Raw genomic sequence first — 19,761 nt, 5'->3', positions numbered from 1 at the left:
AACAGTCTGGACAGTGCGTCAGGTTTGGTGTTCTTGGAGCCGGGGCGGTATGAGAGGGTGAAGTCAAACCGACTGAAAAACAGGGCCCACCTAGCCTGTCGAGGGTTCAGTCTCTTGGCTTGCTGGAGGTACTCCAGGTTCTTGTGGTCAGTCCAAACCAGGAATGGATGTTGTGCTCCCTCCAGCCAGTGCCTCCACTCCTCAAGGGCCAGTTTGACCGCTAGCAGTTCTCGATCCCCCACATCGTACCGGGACTCAGCAGGACTCAGGCGGTGGGAGAAGTAAGCGCAGGGGTGCAGCTTTCCTTCCGAACGTTGAGAGAGCACCGCGCCGACACCACTGTCCGAGGCGTCCACCTCCACGATGAATGGTTGGGAGGTGTCCGGGAGAACCAGAATGGGTGCCGTGCAGAAGCGGTCCTTGAGGTCTTTGAACGCCTTTTCTGCCTGAGGAGACCAGCCATAAGATCCACCTGTCCCTTTGGTGAGGTCTGACATGGGTGCTGCCACAGAACTGAAGTTCCTGATGAACTTGCGGTAGAAGTTAGCGAATCCTAAGAACCGCTGAACCTCCTTAACGGACTTGGGAGTAGGCCAATCCCGGACGGCCAGGGTCTTGGCAGGGTCCATTTGGAGTTGGCCTGTCCGTACAATAAATCCCAGAAAGGAGACCTCGGGAACATGAAATTCGCATTTCTTTTTTTTTTTTTTAAGATATTTTTTTGGGCTTTTTGCACCTTTATTGGATAGGACAGTGTAGAGACAGGAAATGAGCGGGAGAGAGAGAGACGGGAAGGGATCGGGAAATGACCTCGGGCCGGAATCGAACCCGGGTCGCCCGCATTCATGGTATGGCGCCTTAACCACCTGAGCCACGACGCCCCCGAAATTCGCATTTCTGGGCCTTGGCGAACAGATTGTTCTGTAGCAGCCTCTGGAGAACCTGGCGGACATGGTGGCGGTGCTCCTGCACGGTCTTGGAAAAGATAAGGATGTCGTCGAGGTAGACAAAAACGTATAGGTTAATCATGTCCCTTAAGACGTCGTTGATTAGGGCCTGAAAAACAGCTGGTGCGTTGGTGAGTCCGAAGGGCATCACCTGGTATTCGTAGTGCCCAGACGGGGTGTTAAAGGCAGTCTTCCACTCGTCTCCCTGTCGGATACGGATGAGGTGGTATGCGTTCCGTAGGTCCAACTTGGTGAAGACGGTGGCGCCTTGGAGCAGGTCGAAAGCTGTGGACATCAGCGGAAGGGGATATCGGTTGCGCACAGTGATCTTATTCAGGCCCCTGTAATCAATACATGGTCGGAGCCCCCCATCCTTCTTGCCGACAAAGAAGAAGCCGGCTCCAGCAGGTGAAGTGGAGGGTCGAATAAACCCAGAGACCAGGGCATCTTTGAGGTATTCCTCCATGGCCTTGCGTTCTGGCTGAGAGAGTGAAAACAGTCTGCCACGAGGAGGGGTAGTCCCAGGGAGCAAGTCGATGGCACAGTCGTAGGCCCGGTGCGGAGGAAGAACGGCGGCCCTGCTCTTGCTGAATACCTCCTTGAGATCCCAGTACTCTGTGGGAACTTGAGATAACTCGGTGAGATCAGGGGGCTCGGCAGGAGACACAGGAGAGCTAGAGAGCAGACAAGAGGCATGGCATGCAGGGCCCCATTCCACAACCTGGCTTGTTACCCAGTCTATGCGAGGGTTGTGGCGAGTAAGCCAAGGAAGGCCTAGAATAACTGGGAACTCAGGTGAAGGAATCAGGTGCAGGGATATTTCTTCCTTGTGACCTTGAGACTGGAGGAAAACTGGAGAAGTAACTTGGGTGACTCTTCCATCACCTAACGCTTGGCCATCGAGGGCAGACACAGACAGTGGGACTTCAAGAGGTGCAGTCGGAATATTGATGCTTTGGGCGAAGTGAATATCCATAAAGTTCCCAGCCGCCCCTGAGTCTATCAAAGCTTGACAAGAGTGGACAGACTCACCCCAGGAGATGGAGACCGGGATGTAGATTCCTTGGCCAGGGAGTCCGGGAGAGAGGGTAGGCCCCGTCACAACCCTCCCTCGGCTGGACGGGGCGGTCCTTTTCCCAAGAGTTCGGGACATGATGCTCGGAAGTGACCAGGCTTGCCACAGTAGATGCAGCACTTGTCCCTCCTTCTGCGCTCCCTCTCAGATGCGGAGAGGCGAGTACGACCCACTTGCATGGGTTCTGGACAGTCACTGAAGGAGGTAGACGGTCTCCAGGTAGAGGTAGGGAGGCTGGGGGGGCTCAAGGCTTGGTGGTGTTCTCTCATCCTGTTGTCCAGACGAATAGCATGTGAGATGAGGGTTTCGAGGTCACTTGGGCATCCAATAGAGGCCAGACCGTCCTTGATGGGGTCAGACAGACCATGGTGGAAGGCTGACACCAGGGCAGTCTCGTTCCATCCACTTACTGCTGCGAGTGTTCGGAACGAGATGGCGTAATCTGCGACGCTTCCTCCTTGCCGGATGGACATGAGCTTTCGGGCTGCGTCGGTACTGATGTCTGCCTGATCGAAGACCCGAAGCATCTCTTCAGAAAACAGCTGGAAATCAAAGCACTCAGGTCCCTGTCTTTGCCAGATAGCAGTAGCCCAGGCTCGTGCCTTACCAGCTAATAAGGTGATCACAAAGGCAATCTTGCGGCGATCCGTAGTGTAGGTGGTAGGCTGAAGCTCAAAGGTGAGTTGACACTGGGTAAGGAACTCTCGGCACTCACTGTGCTTGCCGTCATACCTCTGTGGTGCAGGAAGGCTGGGTTCACGAGGTGAAGAAGGCAGCATTGCAGGAGGCACTGGAGCAGGAGTGGGAGCTGGATCAGGAGCAGGAACTGGATCAGGAGCAGGAGATGCAGGCAGAGATGTCAGCTGTGCCAGGGTTTTCCCAATTTGCTGAAGCAGTTCCTCGTGGCGAGCGAGGGCCTCACGTTGGCTGGTGAGCGTACGTCCATGAGCGTCCATGGTCGCTCCGAAGCGTGTCAAAGCTGCCATAATTCCCTGAAGGTTGGCCGGGTAGACAGTTGAAGCAGCCTCTGCTGAGTCGGTCATGACGGAGTCTTTCTGTTAGGGTTTTGCTGGGATTCGAACCTGGTTCGTTGGTGTGATGATCCAGCAAACCCCCACTAGGCCACCAGGGGGATGACTCAAATGCAGAGGCGTGAGGCGGAAGTAGAAAAAGAATCAAAAAGGTTTATTTAAACTATATACACTATATACAGGGCAAAAGAAAAGACAAAAAAAAAAAACCCAAAGAGTATAATCCAAAAGAAAAGCAAAGTGCAAAAATACAAAAGCTAAGAAGATCAAAAAACACAGTACAAAGGAAACTGGAGATAAACATAACAGCACAAAGACTCCGTGACAAGAGGACTGAACTCAGGGGTATAAATAGACAAACTAATTAAGGACACAGGTGAAGATAATTAGGCAATTAACACAAACACAAAACACAGGAACAGTGGCGGCCTCTAGAGGCCAAAATAAACACGACATGAAAAGGAAATAACAGCGGCCTCTAGAGGCCAAAACAGTCCTAGTCCTAACAGATGTAATCTATTTGGTGCCATCTTTGTGACCTGGGGTGCTTCCATGTATCCTTGTGGATTTTCAGGTGGCAGAACATGGTGGTGGTAATGATCAGGCCAAACCGGGCACACAGCTCCAAGAGTACTAGACCTTGTTCATTGGCTTCATCAAGACCATGGGGGCCAATGACATCTGGCCAGGCTGAGTTGTCAGATCCTACTCTGGCATTAAAATCACCAAGCAGGAACAGCCGATCATCAAGTGGAACAGTAGACAGTAGGTCTGAAAGCTGGTCATAAAATCTGGTTCTTTCCTCCAGTGTTCTTTTGAAGGTTGGCGCGTATATACTAATTACTGTAGCATGGTGGGTGTTGTCCAGCTTAATGCGCATTGACATCATCCTGGAGTTGGTCTCCTTCCAGTTTACAACTGATGGATGCAGGATAAACTTAATAGCAATAGCCACACCCTCAAACTTTGGTTGATCACTTGGTTGTCCAGAGTGGAGGAAGGTATAATTACCATCCACAAATTCGCCCTCATCCAGGATTCAACATTCACTCAAGCAGGCTACATCGATGTCAAAATGTTTCAGCTCAGATGCTACCAGTGCAGATTTTTGTTCTGGTGCCTGTTGTTTGGATGTTGTAGTTGCAGTATCAGACAGACATTGTTCGTACATTCCAAGCTACTAACTTCACCTGCTTCATGTAGTTGCGGGCTTTTCTGGGCAAATCAGAGCCTTGGAGTCCTCGCGGCTTTGCCTTTGGTTCATCATGCTTGCTGTTAAGCTGCACAGACATATCCTGCTGACGTCTAAAAGTCTCTTTGAGAGTTTGTAGTGGGTATAAAAAAAAATTACAACAAGAGGTTGCTGGCCTCAGGCTGTGAGCAAGTACGTGACCCCCTTCCGTACTTGCGTCCCCTGTGTGCTTAGGCTCAGAGTGGACTCAGATTGAGACGCAAATCACATTGCTAACACACACACAAGGCAGTCAGAATAAAAAGGTCAGTGGGCCAACCCAAGCAGGGACTGACCTAGGCAGGCGGTTGTTGGGGTGTCTCTCCAAGGAATTGGGGGCCTCTCTTCCGACCCATGTATGGCAGCCTGCCCATCACTGTTTCCTAGCTGGCCATTGGCTGATGGCATAAGGTATTGTTGCCTTCATGTGCTTGAACTCCTCTGCCCTGGTGCTAGGTACCCCCATGTTTTTTTGTCATCCAGGCTGGCATGCTCAGGAGACTGGTGAACAAAAGGGGCATGTGACCCCTCCATGCTGTGACCATTGGGCTCCAGAGATGGTACTGATCCAACGTGTGGATTTATGCAGCCTCATCCGCTCAGAAGTGCTGACACTTCAGGTGGCATGGGATCACCTAGATTGTACTGTGGTGTGACACCGGGACAAAATACCACACGTCCAGGCTTGGTGCCGCACCTTAAAGGGCAGTACGCTCCCCCCGCCCTGTGGATCAGTCGAGAGCAGTGGGGCGACGTGCATGCTCCACAGGACAGTTGTTTGTGGAGAGGCTATGGTAAGTGCAAGCAAGGAGTGACACATAGGGCTTAAGCACTACCACTATGCTACAAGTGTTAGTGTCACACAAACCTGTTGGCATTTGGCACCAAAATGAGCAGTGTTTAATAGCCAACTTACCCACTAGTAAATAATAAAAATACAATAAATAGCCCTATTCCACAACTAATATATATATTGTGCTGAAGTATGGGGGAACATATATAAAACAATTACACAACCCATCTACATGTTACAAAAGAAAGCCATAAGAATAGTCAGTAAAACCCATTATCTTGCACCTACAAATCCACTCTTCATCAGTAAACATATCCTAAAATTTGAAGATCTATTTGATCTAAATACAGCCGTACTAATGTATAAGGCTCACAACAACATACTTCCACCCTGCTTGCAGGAGCTGTTCGCACCCAGAAAGACACAGTACAATATCAGGGGGACAGGAATATTTAAGAAATCTGAAGTCAGGATTAACATAAAAGGTAAATGTATATCGGCAAAAGGGGTAAATCTATGGAATAATCTTGATAAAGAATTAAAAATGTGCACATCTTACTAAATTCAAAAAGATGTTCAAAACTTAAGTATTAAACAAATACCAAAAAAAATTAGCATGATGCATTTGTCCATGTATAAGATAGGCCTACCCATCTTAAGCTTCATATATCTTAATTTTGATAAGGCTTTTGGGTAGATATAATAATTTACATTTATGCTTAGTTGATGTATTTTCCCAAGATCTATTGCTTTTACTTTGTTAGAACATAATTTGAAATTGTATTGAAATTATTTTTTCTTTTCTTTAAAAAGGGTAGGCAAAATAAGCTTTGGCTTCAGCCTATGCCTTTTCAGTGCCTTTCTGATTTAGCTGCCCTGACTCCATGTGTATGTTTGTTCCTTGTGTAAATGGACTGAAATAAAACTATTACTACTACTACTACTACTACTACAGTATAACCATATTATGTCAAGAACCACTCAAATAAGTAAAGAGAAACATCCATCATTACTTTAAGACCTGAAATGTCTTTAAATTAATAAAAATAAAGAAAATACATTCAATTAGAAGTATGTCCAAACTTAAGACTAGTTCTGTATATTGAATATTATAAATGGTTAAAACTGGATGACCTTTTATATTTCTCATCTCATTATCTCTCGCCGCTTTATCCTGTTCTACAGGGTCACAGGCAAGCTGGAGCCTATCCCAGCTGACTACGGGCTAAAGGCGGGGTACACCCTGGACAAGTCGCCAGGTCATCACAGGGCTGACACATAGACACAAACAACCATTCACACCTACGGTCAATTTAGAGTCACCAGTTAACCTAACCTGCATGTCTTTGGACTGTGGGGGAAACCGCAGCACCCGGAGGAAACCCACGCGGACACGGGGAGAACATGCAAACTCCGCACAGAAAGGCCCTCGCCGGCCACGGGGCTCGAACCTGGACCTTCTTGCTGTGAGGCGACAGCGCTAACCACTACACCACCATGCCGCCCGTACCTTTTATATTTTTGTGAGTAAAATAAGTGTGTGTAACTTACTGCTCTCCATTGTCTGGTTCAGATAGATGTTCTGGCTCTGTGACTCTGACTACAGTGTGTTCCTCCTCCAGTTGTCTCACTGCCAGTTCAGCAGCCTGGCGTGCCAACTCCTCCGCTATCCTTGCTGTTTCCAGACGCTCACGCTCCAGCCTGCATGTTCATGAACTGATTCAGCCATTCAAACAGCTACTATACTATAACTATACTATACTACATCCCTCATCAAAAAATTCCCATGCAGGGATTGGCTGAGGATTGCTCACATGACATAAAATAGTTCCACCACTGATTAAGCAATGTATCTTGTGACATCAGAAGTAAAAAAAAAAATGGATATGGTGCGACTCAGTCATGGTATATCCTGGATATACCATGAACTGACATGGTTTCAAGCTATATACCTGACTCAAGTCACAGCTGTGGCTCCACTAGCATTTCTGTGTGTGTAGCTCTACAACCCCGATTCCAAAAAAGTTGGGACAAAGTACAAATTGTAAATAAAAATGGAATGCAATGATGTGGAAGTTTCAAAATTCCATATTTTATTCAGAATAGAACATAGATGACATATCAAATGTTTAAACTGAGAAAATGCATAATTTAAAGAGAAAAATTAGGTGATTTTAAATTTCATGACAACACATCTCAAAAAATTTGGGACAAGGCCATGTTTACCACTGTGAGATATCCCGTTTTCTCTCTACAACAGTCTGTAAATGTCTGGGGACTGAGGAGACAAGTTGCTGATTTAGGGATAGGAATGTTAACCCATTCTTGTCTAATGTAGAATTCTAGTTGCTCAACTGTCTTAGGTCTTTTTTGTCATATCTTCCGTTTTATGATGCGCCAAATGTTTTCTATGGGTGAAAGATCTGGACTGCAGGCTGGCCAGTTCAGTACCTGGACCCTTCTTCTACGCAGCCATGATGCTGTAATTGATGCAGTATGTGGTTTGGCATTGTCATGTCGGAAAATGCAAGGTCTTCCCTGAAAGAGACTTCATCTGGATGGGAGCATATGTTGCTCTAGAACCTGGATATACCTTTCAGCATTGATAGTGTCTTTCCAGATGTGTAAGCTGCCCATGCCACACGCACTAATGCAACCCCATACCATCAGAGATGCAGGCTCCTGAACTGAGTGCTGATAACTTGGGTCGTCCTTCTCCTCTTTAGTCCGAATGACACGGCGTCCCTGATTTCCATAAAGAACTTCAAATTTTGATTCGTCTGACCACAGAACAGTTTTCCACTTTGCCACAGTCCATTTTAAATGAGCCTTGGCCCAGAGAAGACGTCTGCGCTTCTGGATCATGTTTAGATACGGCTTCTTCTTTGAACTATAGAGTTTTAGCTGGCAACGGCGGATGGCACGGTGAATTGCGTTCACAGATAATGTTCTCTGGAAATATTCCTGAGCCCATTTTGTGATTTCCAATAGAGAAGCATGCCTGTATGTGATGCAGTGCCGTCTAAGGGCCCGAAGATCACGGGCACCCAGTATGGTTTTCCGGCCTTTACCCTTACGCACAGAGATTCTTCCAGATTCTCTGAATCTTATGATGATATGTTCAAACTCTTTGCAATTTTACACTGTCGAACTCCTTTCTGATATTGCTCCACTATTTGTCGGCGCAGAATTGGGGGGATTGGTGATCCTCTTCCCATCTTTACTTCTGAGAGCCGCTGCCACTCCAAGATGCTCTTTTTATACCCAGTCATGTTAATGACCTACTGTATTGCCAATTGACCTAATGAGTTGCAATTTGGTCCTCCAGCTGTTCCTTTTTTGTACCTTTAACTTTTCCAGCCTCTTATTGCCCCTGTCCCAACTTTTTTGAGATGTGTTGCTGTCATGAAATTTCAAATGAGCCAATATCTCATCTCATCTCATTATCTCTAGCTGCTTTATCCTGTTCTACAGGGTCGCAGGCAAGCTGGAGCCTATCCCAGCTGACTACGGGTGAAAGGCGGGGTACACCCTGGACAAGTCGCCAGTTCATCACAGGAAATGAGCCAATATTTGGCATGAAATTTCAAAATGTCTCACTTTCGACATTTCATATGTTGTCTATGTTCTATTGTGAATACAATATCAGTTTTTGAGATTTGTAAGGGGGCGGCACGGTGGTGTAGTGGTTAGCGCTGTCGCCTCACAGCAAGAAGGTCCGGGTTCGAGCCCCGGGGCCGGCGAGGGCCTTTCTGTGTGGAGTTTGCATGTTCTCCCCGTGTCCGTGTGGGTTTCCTCCGGGTGCTCCGGTTTCCCCCACAGTCCAAAGACATGCAGGTTAGGCTAACTGGTGACTCTAAATTGACCGTAGGTGTGAATGTGAGTGTGAATGGTTGTGTGTCTATGTGTCAGCCCTGTGATGACCTGGCGACTTGTCCAGGGTGTACCCCGCCTTTCGCCCGTAGTCAGCTGGGATAGGCTCCAGCTTGCCTGCGACCCTGTAGAACAGGATAAAGCGGCTAGAGATAATGAGATGAGATGAGATTTGTAAGTTATTGCATTCCGTTTTTATTTACAATTTGTACTTTGTCCCAACTTTTTTGAATCGGGGTTGTACATATGATCATGCCTAACGAGGCAGGCATTAGCATGGTACATTGCACACACGCAGGTCGAAGGTCGCTCTGACATAAACAACAAACATGGCTGCCTCCAGTGAGTTTATGCCAAGATTCAATGTTAACACTTTTAGTTTGGAATTTTTTGATGAGGGATATAAATAAAATATTCCATGCACTGAGAAGCACCGGTAATTATGGGTTCTCTTTGGTGACTGACATAGTACTACTTTCTTCAGGGTTGTGCCCCTCACAAAATTGTACTATACCAGTCATCTCAGAGAATCCATAATTTCAACCAAAGCCTCTCAGTACATGGTATATTTCAGGACTATACTATCTTCACAATGATAATAAAGTGCCTTTCTCACAATCATAGTTTACACGTGCATTTCAGGTTAAATCCACAATGTGGCAATGCAACCTCAGTCTTAACAGTCAGATTAGAATTTACTTCAATCATAATTTAACACCAGCATGAATTAAAGTAGAAAGATGGAGGATGCCAGGTGTTAGGCCTTGTAGTACGCCCTGATGTGGGTGGAGTACTGAAGCATGGCAGGTGGGAGATGATGTTCACACACACTATTTTTAAGATTATCGCTTTTCAGCTTCATTCATTCATTCACTCACTCACTCACTCAATATTCACACACACACACACACACACACACACACACACACACACACACACACACACACACACGTTCTGGTCGGGAAAGCTCCCTTCTCTTCACTCTCTCCCTCCTTTTCTACCCTCTGTCGTCACCGCAACAAACACACACAACATTGACAACAGGTGCACTGACTTTGCCACTCACCTTCCATGTCCCTGCTGCCACATACCCCTATCACCCAACTCAGGCCGGGGAGCCATCCAGCCTGCAGTGGACTACCCCCCCCCCCCAACAGGACAGGAAGTCCACCACTACCATTTGCGCCCCTGGCCTGTGGACCACCTCGAATTTAAATGGCGGAAGGGCGAGATATCAATGGGTGATCTGCGCATTAGCATCCTTCATGCAGTGGAGCCACAGGAGTGGTGCGTGGTCTGAACAGAGGGTGAAAAGATGCCCCAGCAGGTAGTATTGAAGGGTGAGGACTGTCCACTTGATGGCCAGGCACTCCTTTTCAATGGTGCTGCACTTACTTTCATGCATTGAGAGCTTGCGGCTGATGTACAGCACAGGACATTCCTTGCCTTCCACCTCCTGGCCCAAAATGGCCCCCATGCATCCGTCTTCAAAATAAAGGGGAGAGAAAAGTCAGGGGAGTGTAAAAGTGGACCCCTCACACAGTGCACAGTGGATAGAGCAGTGCCAACAGGCTGGTGAAAGCCTGTTGGCACTGCTCTATCCATTGGACCAGATCTGGTGCTCCCTTTTTAGTGAGCTCAGTCAGCAGACTGGTGACGTCCGAATAATTAGGCATGAACCTAGGATAGTATCCAGCCAGCCCCAGGAACTGTCTCACCCCCTTTTTGGTCTTGGGCCTCGGGCAGGCCGCAATCACTGCAGTCTTTTCAATTTGGGGACGCACCTGCCCATGTCCCAAGTGGAAACCCAGATACTGTACTTCCACCTGCCCAATTGCACACTTTTTCAGGTTAGTTATGAGACCCACATGCCTCAGCGACTCTAGGATGGCCCTAAGGTTTTCAAGGTGCCACGGCCAATCATTGCTATACACAATAATGTTATCGAGGTGCGTTGTTGCATAGGTGGCGTGGGGACAGAGGATCTTGTCCATGAACTGCTGGAAAGTAGTGGGAGCCCCAAATAATCCAAAAGGAAGCATGACAAACTGGTGTAATCCAAATGGTGTGGATAAGGCCGTTTTCTCTCGGGAAAGGGGAGTCAAGGGATTCTGCCAATATCCCTTCGTTCAATCCAGTGTTGAAGAAAAGTGAGGAGCACCTAACCAATCGAGCAACTCATCAATGCGAGGCACTAGTTATGCACTGAATTTAGACACCGCGTTGACTTTTCTGCAGTCCACACAGAACCAGACTGACCCATCGGTCTTGGGCACCAGGACCACTGGGCTGTTCCAGTCACTGTGTGACTCCTTGATTATGCCCATGTCAAGCATTGCCTTGAATTCATCCCGAACCACCTTTTTTATGTTCGGATAAGCAGTAAGGGCGGCTATGCACCACCATGCCTGGGGGTGTTTCAATGTGGTGGTCTATGAAGTGGGTGTGGCTGGGAAGGGGTGAGAACACATCAGAAAGTTTCTCTTGCAACTTGGGAACCTCTTTGATTTCAGCTGATGAGAGGTGGTCTCCACAAGGGACTGGAACAGTTTGAGTTGTTGCTTTTGTTGTTTTTACCTCCGGCCCCAGCTCCGCCCTCTCCAGAACTACCGACACCAATTCCACAGGGACTCCTTCATTCCAACATTTTAACAGGTTGAGGTGGTATATTTGCAGAGCCCTGCCCCTATCTGTTCACCTCACCTCATAGTCGATGTCCCCGACTCGCCGTGTGACCTCGAAGGGCCCTTGCCACTTGGCAACTAATTTGGAGCTCGATGTGGGCAGTAACATGAATACTTTGTCTCCTGGAGTGAACTCTCTAAGGCATGCACCCCGTCATACAGCCGGGGTTACCTGCCGTAAATTCTCCTCGGTTAAGTGCATGAGGGTGTGGAGCTTTGCGTGCAGGTCGAGAACGTATTGAATTTTGTTGTTACTAGTTGAAGGTCCCGCCTCCCAATTTTCCCGCAGCATGTCTAAAATACCGCGCGGCTTTTGCCCATATAATAATTCAAATGGTGAAAATCCCATGGAGGCTTGTGGGACCTCTCATACTGCAAATAACAGGGGCTCGAGTCATTTATTCCAATTATGTGCATCTTCACTTACAAACTTCCAAATTAAATTTTTCAGTATCTGATTAAATCGTTCTATTAAGTCATCTGTTTGTGGGTGATAGACGCTGGTGCAGATAGATTTAATCCCCAACAACTCATACAGTTTGCGCAGTGTGTATGATATAAACAAAGTGCCTTAGTCTGTTAGGATTTCTTTTGGAATCCTGACCTGGGAGATGACACGGAAGAGCACTTCCATGATACTGCGTGCGGAGATACTACAGAGAGGCATCACTTCCGGATATCGCATTGCATAGTCCACCAGGACTAAAATAAAGCAACATCCTCATGCTGACCAATCTAATGGCCCGACAAAATCCATACCAATTCTTTCGAAGGGGGTGTCAATTAGAGGGAGCAGGCGCAAAGGCGTTTTTGGCGTGGCCACGGGATTTGGCATTCGCAGCATGCTGCACACCACCGACGAACATCCCTGCGAATCCCTGGTCAATGGAATCCCTGGCCATTATTCGGGCGAGCATTTTATCCTGCCCTAAGTGTCTGGCCATGGGATTAAAGTGAGCCGCATGGAACACAAGTTCCCTACAGCTCTTAGGGATTAACAATTGTGTTAACTGCTCACCGGTTTGCATGTCCTGCATCACTCGATACAGCCTATCCTTAATAATAGTGAAATAACGGGAAGGCAGGTATCGCATTTGGCTGGAGAGTTTGACCATCGATTACTCTCACTTGGTCAAATGCATGATGCAGAGTCTCGTCTTGTGACTACTCTAACAGGCAATCCTTGAGGGAATCCCTGAGAGAGGGAGGAGGGGCGAGCTGCTCCTCACTTTTTGCATCACCCTGACATGGTGCTGACATAGATGGCTCTATGACAGCTTCCCCAGTCAATGCCATACCGGGGTCTTCCTGTGACGCATTATTGCAGGACCCACCCCCTACTGTAGGCTCCATTAATCCCCTGAACCCCGACCAATCAGTCCCCAAAATCAGCAGGTGGGTAAGACGCAGATTAACCGCTGTTTTTCTCCCCAAAATAGAATGTGGGCGGACACTAATGGATAATTGTGAACATCCCCATGCACACACAACCACCACTTGTGCTCTCCCCAATGCCTCACCTTGCACCAGGCTTTGATGAATTGAGATCCGATTACAGCCAGAATCCACCAACGTGTGATATGTATCCCCTTGAACACTCACTAGTATACGATATGCTCCGGCCCGATCAGGGATGGTCTCTGGTGCGTCGGGGATCCGGACCATGGCTCCCACCTCCATTGTGGAACACTCACCCTCGAGATGCCTGGGCTCCCCGCAGCGCCAGCATACCAGCCCAGGCATCACTCACCTGTGGGGGAGAAGACACAGACGGAGAAGATGGGAGGACACCGGGATGCAGCAGGCCGGCTGGGGGAGATCCAGCTCCTGTCTCCATGATGGAGGAATGGGGTGGGGATGGGAAGAGGATGGAGGGGGGGAAGGAGAAGGAGAGAGAAAAAGAGAAGAGGCAACATGTCCGCCTGCCTCTGGAACCGCCGCCACATGGTCCTCCGCCAACTCGATGGCTTGATCCAGCAATGCCAGGCAAGGACACTGGACCCACTCCACCATTCCTTCTGGAAGACATGCAAGGAACTGCTCCAGTGTCACCAGATCAATGATCCCCTCGGCGTTGTGGTCGCCCACCCTTAGCCACCGCTGGCAGGCATCCTGGAGCTGTTGGCCCAATGCAAACAGCTGGCCAGCCTCCTCCAATGTCAGCATCCGGAAGCACGAATGATGTTGTTCCACGGAGCAGCTGATATGCTGCAGGATGGCCTGCTTCAGGTCCGAGTATACGAGCCGGCTGTTGGCGGGGAGCTGCTGCGTGGCGACCTGTGCCTCGTCAGTCAGTAATGGAAGTACAGTGGTGCTTGAAAGTTTGTGAACCCTTGAGAATTTTCTATATTTCTGCATAAATATGACCTAAAACATCCTTAGATTTTCACGCAAGTCCTAAAGGTAGATAAAGAGAACCCAGTTAAACAAATGAGACAAAATTATACTTGGTCATTTATTTATTCAGGAAAATGATCCAATATTACAGATCTGTGAGTGGCAAACGTACGTATGTGAACCTCTAAGATTAGCAGTACATTTGAAGGTGAAATTAGAGTCAGGTGTTTTCAATCAATGGGATGACAATCAGGTGTGAGTGGGCACCCTGTTTTAGTTAAAGAACAGGGATCTATCAGTCTGATCTTCACAACACATGTTTGTGGAAGTGTATCATGGCACAAACAAAGGAGATTTCTGAGGACCTCAGAAAAAGCATTGTTGATGCTCATCAGGCTGGGAAAGGTTACAAAACCATCTTTAAAGTGTTTGGACTCCACCAATCCACAGTCAGACAGATTGTGTACAAATGGAAGAAATTCAAGACCATTGTTACCCTCCCCTGGAGTGGTCTACCAACAAAGATCACTCCAAGAGCAAGGCGTGTAATAGTCAGCAAAGTCACAAAGGACCCCAGGGTAACTTCTAAGCAACTGAAAGCCTCTCTCACATTGGCTAATGTTAATGTTCATGAGTCTACCATCAGGAGAACACTGAACAACAATGGTGTGCATGGCAGGGTTGCAAGGAGAAAGCCACTGCTCTCCAAAAAGAACATTGCTGCTCATCTGCAGTTTGCTAAAGATCATGTGGACAAGCCTGAAGGCTATTGGAAAAATGTTTTGTGGAGGGATGAGACCAAAATAGAACTTTTTGGTTTAAATGAGAAGCGTTATGTTTGCAGAAAGGAAAACACTGCATTCCAGCATAAGAACCTTATCCCATCTGTGAAACATGGTGGTGGTTGTATCATGGTTTGGGCCTATTTTGCTGCATCTGGGCCAGGATGGCTTGCTATGCATCAATATTCTATGGAATGCTATGGAACAATGAATTATGAATTATACCAGTGAATTCTAAAGGAAAATGTCAGGATATCTGTCCATGAACTGACTCTCAAGAGAAGGTGGGTCATGCAGCAAGACAACGACCCTAAACACTCAAGTCATTCTACCAAAGAATGGTTAAAGAAGAATAATGTTTTGGAATGGCCAAGTCAAAGTCCTGACCTTAATCCAATCGAAATGTTGTGGAAGGACCAGAAGCGAGCAGCTCATGTGAGGAAACCCACCAACATCCCAGAGTTGAAGCTGTTCTGTACAGAGGAATGGGTTAAAATTCTTCCAAGCTGGTGTGCAGGACTGATCAACAATTACTGGAAATGTTTAATTGCAGTTATTGCTGCACAAGGGGGTCAAACCAGATACTGAAAGCAAAGGTTCACATACTTTTGCCACTCACAGATATGTAATATTGGATTATTTTCCTAAATAAATAAATGACCAAGTATAATATTTTTGTCTCATTTGTTTAACTGAGTTCTCTTTATCTACTTTTAGGACTTGTGTGAAAATCTGATAATGTCTTAGGTCATATTTATGCAGAAATATAGAAAATTCTAAAGGGTTCACAAACTTTCAAGCACCACTGTAGGTGCACTGCTCGCTGTTTGACTGGCCACCCCTATGCTTTGGCTGCTTGCTCGAAGAAAGCAATGAAGACTTCCGGATCATCGTGTGGCCTCATCTTCGTGAGGGTCACGTGGGGAGGGTCTGCTGCTGTGGCAGTTGAGGACCCCACTGACGTGAGCAGGTGCCGGAATACCTGGCAATCTTCCTGCTGGGCCAGCATCAAAGCATTGTTCCTGCTCCTTTTAGAGGGCGATCAGTGCTTGATGCTGGTTTTGTTGGTTGGTTGAGGTCCTTGAATGGGGAGGACGCCATGGGTGGTTCCCTTCACTATCCCAGATTTTGGCACCACTGTAGTAAGTCCTGATGTGGGTGGAGTACTGAAGTACGGCAGGCGGGAGATGATGTTCACACACTATTTTTAAGATTTTCATTTTTCAGCTTCATTCCTTCATTCACTCACTATTCAGACACACACACACACACACGTTCTGGTTGGGAGAGCTCCCTTCTTTTTGCTCTCTCCCTCCTTGTCTACCCTCTGCCATCATTGCAACAAACACCCACACACACACACAACATTAATTGACAGCAGGCGCATTGACTTTGCCACTCACCTTCCCTGACCCTGACCTCCATTCACAAACCGACACTTGGCCACATCCCTGCTGCCACAGGCCTAATTAATATTTGGATCATGGTTTCACCATACATATGTCTGTGAAGGTTCTCAGTCATCCAGGTCATAGTAAACCATAGGTGCTAAAGAAGGCAACTGGACTTGCTTGAAATTCTTGACATTTCACCTCTCATCCGAAAGGCTTCTTCAATTCTGTCTGACGAGTGGGGAGTTCCAGGTATTTATCCTCTAGTGGATCAAAAGCAACCCTAAAGAACTAGAGACCAGAAGTTTAAGCTGTGACACGTGGAATGTGGGGTGGATGCGTCACATAGTGAGTGGTAGTGCTAGTCTGACAGAACATGGGTTGATTACCTTTTTGATGAGGAAGGGTCCTAGGTACCTGGGAGCCAACTTGCGGGTGACAGTTCTGAGTGGCAGATGGCATGTGGAGAGCATGACTCATTGCCCCACCCGGTAAGTGGGCGCCTTAGAGCGGCATTTGTCGGCCTGCCTCTTAGATGCTAGGGCGGAGCGAATGAGTTTTCTCCAGTCCAATGCCCACGTCCTCCTGCAGCAGCATATGAAGGTCTGGACTGAGGGTACAGCGACCTCCTCCTCTTGGTTGGGGAAGAGTGGTGGTTGGTAACCTAGGGAGCACTGGAAGGGTGAGAGACCTGTGGCAGATGAAGGAAGAGTGTTATGAGCGTACTCGATCCAGGGTAGGTACTTACTCCAAGAACTGGCATCCCTGGATACCATGCACCTGAGTGCAACCTCCAAAGCCTGGTTCACCCATTCTGCCTGGCCATTGGTCTGTGGGTGGAAGCCTGAGGTGAGACTACAGGTGGCCCCGATGAGTTTGCAGAAGGCCCTCCAGAACTGTGCAGTGAACTGAGGGCCCTGGTCAGAAACGATGTCGGTGAATAGTCCATGTAGGCGGAAGACGTGGTGGACGAGTAATTCTGCAGTTTCTTTGGCTGAGGGGAGCTTGGGCAGAGGAATGAAATGGACGGCCTTGGAGAAACAGTCAATGACAGTGAGGATGCATGTGTTGCCACCTGAGTTGGGGAGTCCTGTGACGAAGTCCAGGGTGATGTGAGACCAAAGTCGATGTGGAGTCGGGAGGGGTCTTAGCAAGCCAGCAGGGTGTCGATTGGCTGTCTTGTTCTGGGCACATGTGTCACAGGCTGCCACGAACTCCTGGACATCCTCCTTGATGGATGGCCACCAAAAGTGCTACTGGATGAGTGCCAGGGTTCAGGTGGCTCCCGGATGACAGGCCAGCTTGGAGCCATGAACCCACTGCAGCACCTGGGTCACATAGGATAGGGAACAGATGGTTAGGAGGAGTGTTGTTGGGGTTACCTTCACTGGGGTTCTGCTCCAGGGCTTTCTGCACAAGCATCTCAACCTCTAGAATGGTGGCTCCCACCAGGCAGCGTGGAGGAAGGATGGTCTCGGGCGTTTTGGACTCCTCTTGGTGGGAAGAGAATATCCTGGACAGGGTGTTGGGTTTGGCATTCTTGGAGCCTGGGTGGTAGGAGAGCGTGAAGTTGAACCAGGAGAAGAGAGACCAACAGGCTTGATGGGAATTCAGGCATTTGGCAGACTTGAGGTATTCCAGATTCTTATGGTTGGTCCAGACTAGGAAGGGGAGCTCCAACCCCTCATGCCAGTGCCTCCACTCCTCCAAGGCTAGTTTAACAGCCAGTAGTTCTTGGTCACCGATGTCCTAATTCTGTTTGGCTGGGGATAGCTGGCGGGAGAAGAAGGAGTATGGGTGGACCTTATAGTCACTGGCCCTCTGGGATAGTATAGCTCCGACCCCTGACTCGGAAGTGTCAAGCTCGACAATAAACTGCTTGGTAGGATCAGGTATGGTGAGAATGGGTGCTGTGGTAAACCTGTGCTTGAGCATGGAAAAGGCTTTCTCTGCTTCCTCCCCCCACTTGAATTGGGTCTTGGTCGAGGTCAGGGTTGAAAGAGGTCCAAACACCATGCTGAAGTTGCGAATGAAGCGCCTGTAGAAGTTGGCAAATCCTAGGAAGTGCTGGAGCTCTCGTCTAGAAGATGGGGTCAGCCAATCGGCAACTGCCTCGAGCTTGAGGGGGTCCATCTGGATCCTTGCCGGGGAGGAGATGAATCCCAGAAACGAGACAGAGCTCTGGTGAAATTCACTCTTTTCCGCCTTGACGAACAACTTGTTCTCTAGTAGGCACTGGAGGACCTGCAGGACATGACCCCAATGTTCCGTCAGGGAGTGGGAGAAGATCAGGATGTCATCCAGGTACACAAAAACAAAGATGTTTAGGAAGTCCCTTAAGACATTGTTAACAAGTGCCTGGAAGACTGTAGGCACGTTGGTCAGGCCGAAAGGGACCACGAGGTACTCGTAGTGACCAGTGGTAGTGTTAAAGGCCATCTTCCACTCATCCCCCTCCCTGATCCTGATGAGATGGTATGCACTGCGTAGATCTAGCTTGGTGAATACCTTGGCTCCCTGGAGTAGATCAAAGGCCGTGGTCATGAGCGGTAGTGGGTAGCGGTTCTTGACTGTGATGGCGTTGAGACCCCAATAGTCAATGCAGGGGCAGAGCAACTTGTCCTTTTCCATGAAGAAGAATCCCGCCCCTGCTGGGGAAGAGGAAGGACGGATGATCCCAGCTGTCAAAGATTTGGAGATCTACTTCTCCATGGCTTGCCTTTCGATTTTCGATGAGAGAGAGTAGAGTCGTCCTTTGGGTGGCACTGTCCCGGGTAGGAGGTCGATACCACAGTCATAGGGTCTGTAAGGAGGGAGGGACACTGCTTGGGTCTTGCTGAAAACAAGTTTGAGATCCAGATATTCCAAAGGCACATGAGAGAGGTCAGGGAACTCACTGGCTGAAGGCTGCGGTGGTTTGGCGGGAGGCAGAGCGGAGTTCAGACAGGAGGCTAGGCAGGACTGGCTCCAGCCTAGGATGGTGTTGTCAGCCCAGCTAAGGTGGGGATTGTGCTGCATTAACCATGGCAATCCTAGGACGATGGGTACGTGGGGGTTGTTCATGACGTGAAGCTGGATGGTTTCTGAGTGGTTACTGGAAATCCTTAGGGTGAGCGGGGCGGTAAGGTGGGTGATGTTGGTCAAGCTGGTGCCATTGAGTGTCAGGACAGTGACTGGGGCGTCAAGAGCAAATAGCGGGATTCCCAGACGCTTGGCAGTGGTGGAGCAGATCAGGTTCCTGTCCGCCCCTGAGTCGACGAGGGCCTGGAGGTGGTGATGCTGGTTGTCACAGATCATGATGATTGGAAGTAATGGATGATTAGTGGGGGACTGGTTCCTAGCGTTGCCTACCAGGGTCCCTTGATTCACTGGTGGGCTCGTCCTTTTAGCGGGCAGGCTCAGCAGATGTGTCCCAGCTGACCGCAGTAGAAGCAGGCCTCCGTGCTCCGCCGGCGATGTCGTTCCTCCGCTGACACCCGAACCCGGTCTACCTGCATGGGTTCGATGGACGCGGCAGGAGGTGGAGAGGAGGTGAATCTGGGGCGGTTCTTCTCTCTCCTCCATTGCTGGATCCGAGCGTCGATGCGGTTGGTGAGGTCCATGAGGCTGGAAAGGTC

General features: G+C 48.6%; 1 protein-coding gene across 1 annotated transcript in view; it reads right to left on the bottom strand.

Moving 5' to 3' along the window:
- Positions 1–19,761, bottom strand: part of cngb1a (cyclic nucleotide gated channel subunit beta 1a) — a 200,550-nt gene that overhangs the window by 99,035 nt on the left and 81,754 nt on the right. Inside the window, exon 14 of the mRNA XM_060924320.1 lies at positions 6,629–6,778. Coding sequence (XP_060780303.1) covers positions 6,629–6,778 — 150 coding nt within the window. The remainder of the gene's footprint in view (positions 1–6,628; positions 6,779–19,761) is intronic.

Source organism: Neoarius graeffei, chromosome 6, assembly GCF_027579695.1.
Source record: "Neoarius graeffei isolate fNeoGra1 chromosome 6, fNeoGra1.pri, whole genome shotgun sequence".
NCBI classification, from domain to species: domain Eukaryota; kingdom Metazoa; phylum Chordata; class Actinopteri; order Siluriformes; family Ariidae; genus Neoarius; species Neoarius graeffei.
The sequence above is the reverse complement of the archived record's forward strand: the minus strand, read 5'-3'. Positions and strand labels throughout refer to the sequence as shown.